Source organism: Lucilia cuprina, chromosome 2, assembly GCF_022045245.1.
Source record: "Lucilia cuprina isolate Lc7/37 chromosome 2, ASM2204524v1, whole genome shotgun sequence".
Classification (NCBI taxonomy): Eukaryota; Metazoa; Arthropoda; class Insecta; order Diptera; family Calliphoridae; genus Lucilia; species Lucilia cuprina.
In genome coordinates, this window is record NC_060950.1 from 25,712,443 (window position 1) to 25,724,942 (window position 12,500).

The 12,500-nt window shown below is 31.7% G+C and overlaps 1 protein-coding gene across 2 annotated transcripts in view; it reads left to right on the forward strand.

The window, feature by feature from the left end:
• The window catches only part of LOC111686423 (protein timeless), a 44,735-nt gene extending 36,880 nt beyond the window's left edge, over positions 1–7,855 (forward strand). Inside the window, exons 15-16 of one of the 2 annotated variants that reach the window (XM_046949118.1) lie at positions 3,353–4,240; positions 6,967–7,855. In XM_046949118.1, the coding sequence (XP_046805074.1) occupies positions 3,353–4,240; positions 6,967–7,051 (973 nt within the window). In that variant the 3' untranslated portion in view covers positions 7,052–7,855. Of the gene's footprint in view, positions 1–3,352; positions 4,241–6,963 lie in introns of both variants that reach the window. The other variant, XM_046949115.1, reaches the window with a different exon arrangement.
• The last annotated feature ends 4,645 nt before the right edge of the window (positions 7,856–12,500 follow it).

Below are 12,500 nucleotides of genomic sequence, written 5' to 3' on the forward strand. Positions count from 1 at the left end.
ACTAGACTATAGACTAGACTATAGACTAGACTATAGACTAGACTATAGACTAGAATATAGACTAGACTATAGACTAGACTATAGACTAGACTATAGACTATACTATAGTCTAGAATATAGACTAGAATATAGTATAGTCTATAGTCTACAGTTAAGTCGGTAGTCTAGTCTGTACTTTTCCATATAATTGCTGTTTCCAAAACATCATTGTGATTGGAAAACCTTCAATTTGGCAACACTAAATATATTTCTAACTAATAGAAGACATGCTCTGCTATTATGTCTTTAAGTGGAGTAACAAATTAGAAGATACCTTACCATTTAACATTTAATTTACAGCATCTTTACAATAACCAATTCGTGTCTAAATAAGTACATGTTTCTATCGTCAATTATTTCATTAATAACCACTCCTTATTTATTTTTGGTTAAACTTACATTTAATTAATTGCATTAAAATTAATCGCATGTTATTGTTAGTCATTTGTCTTTAACTGATCGTTATGGCTCCATTGTTAAAAATTAAAAAAAAACCAAATTGTTGTAAATTGTGTTGTTAACTGTTTACAAGTTGTGGTAAAATTAATGGAGTATGAGGCAGTGGGTCTCTTTGGAACTTTTCCATTAAAAGATAAATTAAAGTGTAAAGCTAAGATGAAGATTTTAATAATATTGATAATGTCAAGATTTTCTTACTTAAAAGGTGTTAGTTTTGTTTGTGTTTTAAGATAAATTTGAGATTTGAGATTTAGCTTTATTTGCCATCGTTTTTAATAATAATTTATTGAAATAGTTTAATTTAGTTTTAAACAATGTTAACTGTAATACTATGGTGGAGGGCATTTTTAATGTTTGCCATTAAAATTTGTTTATAATTTTTAAAAATGTTTCTTAAGTTAAATTGATCTATAAATTTAACTAATAAAATTATTTATTATATCTTCTTTTTTCTGCTGTTTGCAAATTTTTATTCGCATTTGACCTTAAAAAGATCACCTTAATGGGATGATGTCTTGTAGTGAGTGATCTTCAAACTTATTTGAAGAAGAATATCTATTTACTTTATTGTTTGTTTTTTTATGATTTAATTTAAATCTGTGTTTTTATTATGTTTAAAAGGCATAAAGTTTTTAATTAATTGTTATAATACTTATTATATAATTTATAAATAAGTATGAAGAATTATTAGTGATTAAAGCACGACAAAGTCATTAGTAATAATTAAAATACAACAGAAATAAATTAGAAAGTATATTTGTTAAAAATCAGCTGAAACTTATTTGTTATTTAAACACAATAATTATGTCAAGGATCCTTAAGATTAGTGTCAATAATAGATAATCCAACTACATTTATAGGGAAGTATACTAGCAGAACTTTAGCTTCTAGACCTAAGTCCGTTTTATAACGGAATGTGTAAAGTGGATCAGAAAAACAAGTAAGAAATTATATTCGGGCGAAGCCAACCTTTGACAAAAATATAATATGATTTAGTTGCCGTAATAATGTATTTAAGTTGAATTGTACCTTGCCTCAGATATACATACTTAAGCCATTCATAATTGAATAAAATTGTGAACATTTAAGTACATTTTTTATGGGGTCTATTCCTAGGGGCTAGGGTCATATGAGGACCTATTATTATGGAATTCGCTAGGGTCATTAAGTCTTGCATAGAACTTGGTTTTTGCAGCATTTTGTCGAGATAATTATGAACTTAAAAGCTCTATTCGGCGGGTTCAGTTTTATGGGGCTAGGTGAAATAATGGACGATGTTAACCATTTTCAACAAGCTTCGTCTACGGTGCCATTAAAAAGATTATGTGCCAAATTTCATTAAATTATCTCCAAAATTGCAACCTGTAGTTTGATTACAAAGTTTATGAGTCCTATTCGGGGGGTTCAGTTGTATGGGGGCTAGGTGATATAATGGACCGATGTTTACCATTTTCAATAGACTTCGTCTACGGTACCATAAGAGATCATGTGCCAAATTTCATTAAATTATCTCCAAAATTGCGACCTGTATTTTGATTTCAAAGTTTAAAAGCCCTATTTGTTGGGTTCAGTTGTATGGGGACTAGATGAAATAATGAACCGATGTTAATCATTTTCAACAGGGTTCGTCTACGGTACCATAAAAGATCATATGCGAAATTTCATTAAATTATCTCTAAAATTACGACCTGTAGTTTGATTACAATTTATACAAGCCCTATTAGGTTCAGTTGTATGTGGGCTAGGTGAAATAATAGACCGCTCTTAACCATTTTCAATAGGCTTCGTCTACGGTACCATAGAAGATTATGTGCATAATTTAATGAATCATATCCGAAATTGTGACCAGTAGTTTGACTACAAGGACAGACATACATATAGACAGACAGACGGACAGACAGACACACAGACAGACAGACATACAGATAGACAGACAGGCAGACAGACAAAATTGCGAACTGTAGTTTGTTTACAAGGACAGACTGTCAGTCAGAAAGACATACAGATAGACAGACAGATAGACAGAAGGTGGGTATATGAACAATATTATTGTGCGTTACAAACATCAGCACTAAAGTGATGTAGGGTATATAAATCAAATATTTGAACTTATATCAGAGTAGATTTGTCCTAATTTATGAAAAAACTTCGATCTTTGGATTATAGTTGGTTGGTTACCACGGTAGTTCACTACACGCTAACTTTCTAGTAGAGTCGAAGAGATTGAATTTTGATCGGACTACTCCACTTGTCAGAAGTAGTATTATTTATGATATTAGATCCAGCCTTTAGCTGTAAGAAATCTGCGGATATTATTAAGCTAAGACCCAGATATCTCTTTTTACGACCATAGCAGGGTATTCTGAGAGAAGATGGAAGAGCGTTTCTTCCTGTTATTACTGCTATCACCCTTGATATTTCCCGTCTACGTTGGTTTATAACGTGTCTTGTGCGTTTCTCATAAAAGAAGGGCCATAATTACATAGCTCCTTTAAATGCGTCTAGTTTATTCCACCTATTTTCAGCTGCCTATTCATTACCATAGTAGTCCCTATGAGCAGGGACCCAGACAAGGGTTATATCAGACAAGCGACCGAGCCCTGACAAATCCTTATTGCATTGTCTAACTAGTAGGGAAGTTTTAGTATAAAAGTTTATTCAGTCAGTTTAGCAAAATTTGATCCAAATCGAAACTATTAGGATCAAATCTGCCCTCGTGTCCTATAGATTAAAATCGGTTAATAAAAACTTTTACCTTATTCTCACACTAATTAATAAACAAAACTACACCATGTTATAAAATCATAAAAAAAAACTTTACAAATATAAATATATTTTTTGTATTTATTTCCAGCAATGAATCAGACATCTGGATGTCCAGTGGCAAAACTTCAACACTACCAGTCAATAGTGATGCTACAACAGCAGCAACAACAGCCACTACTACCACCAGCACTAAAGCAACTTGCAGTAATTTGGTAGAGCCTAAAGTGACGACAAACACAACACCAACACTTGGCACAATGGCAGCAGTAACAAGTGCAATCTTACATCCAATAACAGCAGCCGCAACGCTGTTACAATGTCCATCAATCAACCAAATAATTGGTCTACAACATGAAATGACTAGCATTGAAGGAGTAAAATTGCAGACAACAAAACAAAAATTAACAATTTCTGCATCATTAAATACCCTGACGACAACAGCTCTAACAGTGGCAACAAAAACAATAACCACTACGGCTCTGACCATACCATTAACGACAACATTATTAGCACCTTCAATAACGGCAGCAACAGCTGATATTGCTACTGCAGCAGACGCAGTAGTAACACCATCATCGTTGGTAACTATAGCAACAATGCCAACAATCAATAATGCTGCAACATCAGAGACACCATCAGCATTGGCTGTCAGTTTTAAAGATTATCAGCAGCAACAACATCAACAACAGCAGCTGCAACAACATCACCAACAGCTATATAACAACAATATTATTAATCAGCAATCGTTACAGAAATTACAACTGTTACAACAACAGCAGGAGGAACAACAACAACAACAGCAAGCAACACAGATTACCTATATCAATCACAGCGATGATGATGACTCTGCCATGAAATCATTGGAACGTAATGACTCTTCAGCTTCGTCTGGTTTCTATACACGCAGTGGCAGCGGTAATTTGGAACAAGAATTATGTGCCATGGTTGCATCAGCATATGAACAAGAAATTGCCAAGTAAGTTGAAATTAAAAAATCGTTTTATGTTTTATATGAAAAGTTTCAATGATATTCTATAGCGATAACTAATGTAATATTTCAAAACAAAGCTTTCGATTGTTATAGTTTTAGTATTTGTTTAAAATCATATCGGTTAAAAGGCATGTTTTGGCAATAACTTTAGTCAATATGTCATTTTATATGTATGTGTATAGTAAGCATTAGGAAAGTTATATAGATTTTGTCAATAGATTTGTAAAACATCGAATATATACTGGGTCCTCATAAGACTTTAATCACCATTTTCCCAATGTCTGGTTATATTTTATGGAAACAATAGATTGACAGTTTTCAAACAAAAATAATTTTAATTTGAAGAATATATACCAGATTCACGATAACCGAATGTTGAGTTATGGGCCCCTAATAAGTTTCACTGTCGTCCGCATGATAGACCCCAAAGAAGTTAAAAAGATTAAATTTTAAACAAATATTATCTGTTGATATACAATTAATGCATCAAAGGCAATTCAAGTCCTTAATTTCACCCATCCAAATGTTCTCTCGATATACTTTTGAACAGATATGTATATAGCATTAAAACATGTTTCGTAAATTTAAAGTAAAGTCGGTCCCGGTATGCTTTGCTACCCACATTACTATTTTACAGAATCTATGTCTAATAGTTTTTCAAATATACGAATTTCTTTATTTAATTTATATGCGAGATGCTAAGCCCCCTGTTGCAAAATCGCAAAAATGAGAGGTTTCCCGCTCCCTTTCTGCTTATCCATCAATCAACTTATTATCAAAATATTGATATCAGAGTTTTTGTACAAAATTTTAGATCTAATAGTTTTTCAAGTATAAAAATGTTTGTATTTAAAAGATTTCTATAAGAGGCCGTCTAGTCCCCCTTAATAAAAGTCCGTCCATTTGTTTTTCCCAAATGTTGAAATGTTCTTCAAGTACTTCATAGAAATAATAGTTCCCAAAAGACGAATTTTTGTATTTAATTCATATGGGAGATGCCACGCCCCCGTATTACTAGTCCACAGATTTTTTTACCCACCATCAAAAAAGATGGGGGGTATATTGGCTTTGTCATTCCGTTTGTAACACATCGAAATATTGATCGTAGACCCACAAAAGTATATACATTCTGGATCCTTTTTAAATTCTATGAAACTCTGGAGAGTTGGAATTTTCCACAAATATTTCTTATATGAAAGATTTGCTTGGTATTAAAAATGTGCAATATGGGTCCACGTTTTCGCATAGACACCCGAAATTCAGCCTTAACACTCATATCAATTTTAAAAATGCGATTATACCAAAATTATTTCATGTAAAAGTTCAAGGGGTCTGCCTACAAAAAAGCCATGTAGGCTTCTCTTAAGGTTACTTCGCCTAAAGTTGAACGGAAATATAATATTTCATCGGTGCAAACTTTGCCTTTAGATATCATATCATAGTCTATTTATAAAAAAAGAGAGTAGAGATTAGAACAACAAAACCTTCAATAATTATTTTGTGTAATCCGGTAGGTAAAACTTTTTACCAGTTATAAGATTATTAGCTAAAGTATTATTGCAAATTTAATAAATCTAAGAAAAAGCTAAGTGAGATATATATTCGTACATAATATCAAACATCCAAAAATCATATAATGACTCGATCCTCATAAAAGCTTTGTAATAATTAACTTTCATACAAATCTTAATGTTACTGAATTTTAAAACTTTATAAAAGATTTATATAATTTCGATCCGTTATGGATCGTAGATCGACTATGAAATATGATAATTTTTATACCGTACACCACTTTAGTGGGAAGGGTATATTGGGTTTGTGCTGATGTTTGTAACGCACAATAATATACCAATCGGCTCAGAATCATTTTCTGAGTCGATTTAGCTATATCCGTCCGTCTGTCCGTCCATGTAAACCTTGTAATCAAACTACAGGTCGCAATTTTGAAGATAATTCAATGAAATTTGGTACATGATCTTATATTGTCCCAGGGACGAACCCTATTGAAAATGGTTAAGATCGGTCCATCATTTCACCTAGCCCCCATACAACTGTACCCCTGTAAACATTGTAATCGAATTACAGGTCGAATTTTTGGAGAAAATTTAATGATCTTCTATTATACCGTAGACGAAGCCTAGTAAAAATGATTAACATTGGTCCATTATTTCACCTAGCCCCCATACAACTGAACCCCCGAATAGAGCTTGTAAACCTTGTAATCAAACTACAGGTCGCAATTTTGGAGATGGTTCAATGAAATTTGACACATGATCTTTTATGGTACTGTAGACGAAGCCTATTGCAAATAGTTAACATCGGTCCATTATTTCACCTAGCCCCCATAGAACTGAGTTCATAATTCCTGCAAAACCAAGTTCTATACTAGTCTTGATGACCCCGATGAACATTATTATTCTATGGCCTCATGTCACACTAGCCCCACTAAAAAGCCCCCATCAAAATTTTACTTGAATATCCACAGTTTTATTAAACAGTAAATGGCTTTAGTACATCTGAGGCAAATTACAATTCAACTTAAATGCTTTATTATGAAAACTTAATCACATTTTATTCATATACAGGTAGGGTATTATATGGTCGTCTTCGCCCACCTATAACTTTTTACTTGTTACTATTTATTTTTATACTTTATAATTCCAATTTAAACTAACATTTCATTTTCCTCTCTTCTTTTTTTCTCCCAGCAGTGATAGTGCCTCCGTTGCATCGGATCTAACACGAATGTATGTCAGCGACGAGGAGCATGAATATCGAGTGGCACACTACCACTAAATGCAGACAAACTAAAAAAATTTAAACAATTTGATTTGAATTAAAGCCGGGAGACATATTGGAAACGATTGGCCTTCATAGCGAAAAAGAAAAGAATAGATAGATTTTGAAATTAATTTATTTAGAAAAGTTAGAAAAGGAAGGAAAAAGTAATGAAATTTAAAAATACATATTTATTTTTATATGAAAATATATAGAATTGGAATTGGAAAGTAAAAAAAGGAAAAAAACAATTTATTTTTAAAAATATAATACAAATAAATTTTACACAACAACATATATAAGTATATATATTTACAATAAAACCATTTTCTTGTATAATCCCACCCACGAAATCGGAACGAAAATGTATTAAAGCGACTGTGATTGACAAAGTTTAGATTTAAATAAAACTCTTGGTTTAAAATTTGTCCGCTAAATTTAAAATATCCTAACATGACGACTAACTAATCAATGTTCAATTGAATTTCAGACTTTTTAAAATGTATCTCATTATTGTAAAATTTTTTACAAAGTTTCTGAAAGGTGACCTGTCATATTGTCCTTAGACATTGTTATAGACCAAAAAGTGTCAGAGTATTTAGAAGTAGATGATTAAATATTTGTCACTTTTTGACATTTTTTTTGATCTGTCAGAATGTTCAAGGACAATATGACATGTCGCCTTTCAGAAACAAATATTCCAATTAATTTTTTTCTAAAGAAAATGTCATGTGACAATATGACACGCCATTTTTGGAATTAAAGGAAAGAAACATTTAAAGTATCTACAATTATATACCTATGAGACCACTAATGCCTAACGAAAGAGACCTTTGACTGTTACCAATACCAAATTGATGGGCGGGGCTATACACTCTACTCACAATCGGTACGTAACGATTGTTATACAAATATTTATTATGCTTTACATTTGACCTTTTTTCTCAGTGTAGAAATAAGTAGCATTACATGTTTATTTTTTTCAAAAAGATCTTACTTACTTATGTATTTATTTGAATTTATGTGAATTATTATTTAATAGCATAAATTAATGAATGTATATTTAAAAAAAAATAAAAATAATTTTATGAAAAAAAACATAAAAATTATTTAACTGTTTTAATTTTAAAGAAAAAAAAAAAACATTTTGTATTAGTAATTATACAAAATAAATACATAATTAATTTTTAAGTAAAAAAATAATATACAAATAAAGTTTATTTACATAAAATTTATTAAATTTATGAACATGTTATTCTTACTGTATAAACATTACTGAGCATTAAATGGTTTGTATATCTTTTAAATTTAGAAACGGTTCATAAATCGTGCTAAAAACCAGAATCCAATGTCGATCGCATTGCTGCCGGCTTAATGTAAATGCCGCCGGAATATATTACTATTTAGTTAGTTTATGTGACCTACGGTAGGTTGGTAGTTAGTGTTCTAGTCTGAGGCTCTGGTAAAGGAGCTCACAGAGGCCTAGGTATTCAAATCCTTTTGAACTAACTATTAAAGTCAGCATATGCTTGTGCTGAACAGAAGTATACTATAACGCTAGCTTCTAAGCTAGCATTAATGACATTTGTTTACTGGATTAAAATACATTAATTGTCAGTAGAGGTTAACCTATTTACCGACGGCCAGAAGGCCGCATTGGAATATAAACAAACATTAAGCAATCACTCTTAAGGCGGTAAACTTTACATTATAAAGAGAACCAAGCCACTCGATAATAATCGGCAGCAGTCGGGTTGCGATGATCCCCAATACATTTAGCCGAGTCCAAACAGTAGAAAATCAACCAACACGGCTTAAAAGAGCAGTTGAAAATCAACCACCACGGCTTAAAAGTTGATTAAACCATCGTTAAAGTCCCCTTTTATGCCCAGAAAGTGTGTTCTCGGAATTTGAGGGATTTTCCTATGATGTAGCCGTAACAAAAAGTTAACGAACATTTTCTGAATGGACACTAAGGATGGCGAGCATACTAGTCAAAGTTGCTCGTGCAGATTAAGACGAAGCCAGTTCTATAATTATCTGCTTTCGTTATCCCCCTCAGACTGACGTGGTAGACCGACAGACACAAAAAATTAGTATCTTGTCAATAAACATTGTTTAACAGACATTGTCGTGTCGAAGTTAAAAAAAATATTGTAATATATATAAAAACAAGGGCCTTAAACTTTAAACAGATATAAATAGTAAGTTTCAGAAACAGATCTTAGTAGCTAAAAGCTTTCAAAAAATGGTGTCTAGCACGTCGGTCCTAGAGGTTTAAAATGATATCTAAATGTCTTGGGAGCACTGTTGTTTTTAGATTTAACACCGATGGTATAATTGTCAACAATTTTCTCTCCAAAAAAGATATTTATGAACAACGAATATTAATTGTCAATAGAGGTTAACCTATTTTAATTTTGACCGGCGCAGATCTCTGATGCAGGCTCCTTACAAACTTATTATCATTAAATTTTGTTATTTTTTAACAAACAACATTTAACGCATGAACAGCAATAACATATCTATGAAAAAAAGTACTAAAACTAAAGTTTCACATTAAAACGACTAAAAATATTTTTAGTCGTTTCTTTTAGACAATACAAGAAATTCGGTAGCTAATATCAACAAACAATGTTGTACAAACTGGTGAACATGATCATTGAAATCCACGAAAAATAATAAAAAAACACTAAGTACGAGTACAACAAGTCTGAATGTCGTAAACGAGGTTAAATTTAAAAGTTATAATTCTTAAGCTAAAAATGATCTTCACAATTATGGCTAAAATACTAACTAGAAAAAAATATATAAAATATATAATAAACTAAAGACAAACTGTGTTACTTTTAGTACCAACACTTTTATGGGAACAACAAAAAAAGTCTGGTTTAAACTGAGCTATATACATATATTTAGTTAACGACGAACTTTTTATAACCTATAATTAAAATTTTAAATTTTTATTAGCAACACCTAACTGAAAATGGTGTTGATATATAATGAGAATGTTATATGTTTTGTAATTGCTTTATAAAGTTATTGATTACTTGAGTACTCGGTACTTAATACTATAACTACTAATGTAAAACGTTAATGGTCCTTGATTCTAAACTTAAACCTAACGCGGCTAAAAAAACTAAGAATTAGTTATTTCTTTAAACAATACTTAATGTCTAGGCATTATTCCAGACTCCAAACTATCATGGAAACTTAACTCACAAAAACATACCATACCAGTCCTAACATGTTCGGATTTGAATGGTTACTTAGGGCGAGTTTTTCTGATAAAGATAATCTTTATGCTTTGGCTAAACCTGGTTTAATGTATGTTTCGTGTTTTTCAGTTATCAGTAAAGTTACTTATTATCTTAGTTTAACTGAGTGTAATTGGCCAAATAAACTCAAGTTATAAGTGAGAAAACACAATTAAGTAATAAAAACAATAAAAAGATGATTTCGGAAGAACAAAAACTTAATATTTTAAGTAAATTGCAATTTTCTGATTTGTTTTGTTTTATTTATTATTTTATTTATTAAATTTGTTTTATTTATTAAATTTGTTCCGAGTTTAATCTAACAGCAAGTTAGTTTAACTGAGGAGTAAGAAACCCGCCCTTAGTCCCAACATAGTTAAAGGGTTTTACACATAAATCTCTGGTATTGTTTAACTAAATATAATTTTATTGTATACCAACTTTAAAAAGTTTAGAGATCAGCATTCCTGGGAATAACAAATGCTCTATGAATAATTCAACAGCTAAGATAATTTTCATATATTCATTCCCTCGGACGTTGGAGATCAAGAACATATAGACATGCAAGGATTTCAAATCTACTGCCTCAAATCTTAAGCCAATCATCCGACACCACACCAAACCTTGATAGACTTTTTAAAGTCGAAGTTCCTCCAAGGAAAGCGTGGTGTATATATCTCCTACCAACTTAGTTTGGTTTCTTGAACATGGGGACTTCATGCAGGATATTATTAACGAAACAGTCTAAATAATTTGAGCTGCCATATATAAAGTCCACTTCCGAAAATCACTTAAACGCACATAAAATTTCCTTATTTAATGAAGAAATTGGGATAAAATTTGACTTGAATTTACTATAAATGCACATAAATCACTATTAATTTTTCCATTTGGTCCATAATTGGTCACAATTCCCATATAAGGACTATTTCCGAAAAATACTTCAACGCAAATTGACAGTCACAGTTTTCAGGATTCGAAAAATGTGTATTTCTAAAAATCACTGAATACCATACTGAATGTTTTCGAACATTTCACCTACAATTTAGAGGACATACTGTGATGGAGCGTTTCGCCATTGTCCATTGTTGAATCTCAACATGTATCATTAATTAGCTAAGATGGAATTTTTATAAAGGAATAAAATACTCTATTGTCGATTAAGGCTATACGATAATCAATTAATCGATCTGTTTCACAACTCGTTTCTATAAAAATATATACAGATTGTAACAATAGCGAACTGTAAATAAATATACCTGCAATTTTCCCCGAATGCTGTGTCAACAAACAGCAGCAATAATAATACTTAGTATCAAAACTATTTACTGCTAATATAATAATTGGTGTATATAGTCAATTGTTATTATTATTTTCAATTGTTTGTTTATATATATTTTTTATACCCTACACCACTTTAGTGGGGAGGGTATATTGGGTTTGTGCTGATTTTTGTAATGCACAGTAATATTGGTCTTATAACCATCTTAAAGTATACCAATCGCCTTAGAATCATTTTCTGAGTCGAGTTAGCTATGTCCATCCGTCTGTACGTCCGTCCATGTAAACTTTGTACTCAAACTATAGGCCGCAATTTTGAAGATAATTGAATGAAATTAGGTACATGATCTTCTATTGTTCCACTGACGAGCCCTATTGAAAATGGTTAAGATCGGTCCATTACCTAGCCCCCTTACAACTGTACCCCCGAATAGGGCTTGTAAACCTTGTAATCAAACTACAGGCCGCAATTTAGAAGATAATTCAATGAAATTTGGCACGTGATCATCTATGCCACCGTAGACGAGGCTTATTGAAAATGGTAAACATTGGTCCATTATTTCACCTATCCCCCATACAACTGAACCCCCGAATAGAGTTTGTAAACAATGTAATCAAATTATAGGCCGCAATATTGAAGATAATTGAATAAAATTTGGTACATGATCTTCTATTGTCCCAGGGACGAACCCTATTGAAAATGGTTAAGATACGTATATTATTTTACCTAGCCCCCATACAATTGTACCCCCGAATAGGACTTGTAAACATTGTAATCAAACTACAACATGATCTTTTATGGTACTGTAGACGAAGCCTATTGAAAATGGTTAACATCGGTTCATTATTTCACTTAGGCCCCATAGAACTGAACCAGCCAAATAGGGCTTTTAAGTTCATAATTATAAACCAAGTTCTATACTAGTCTT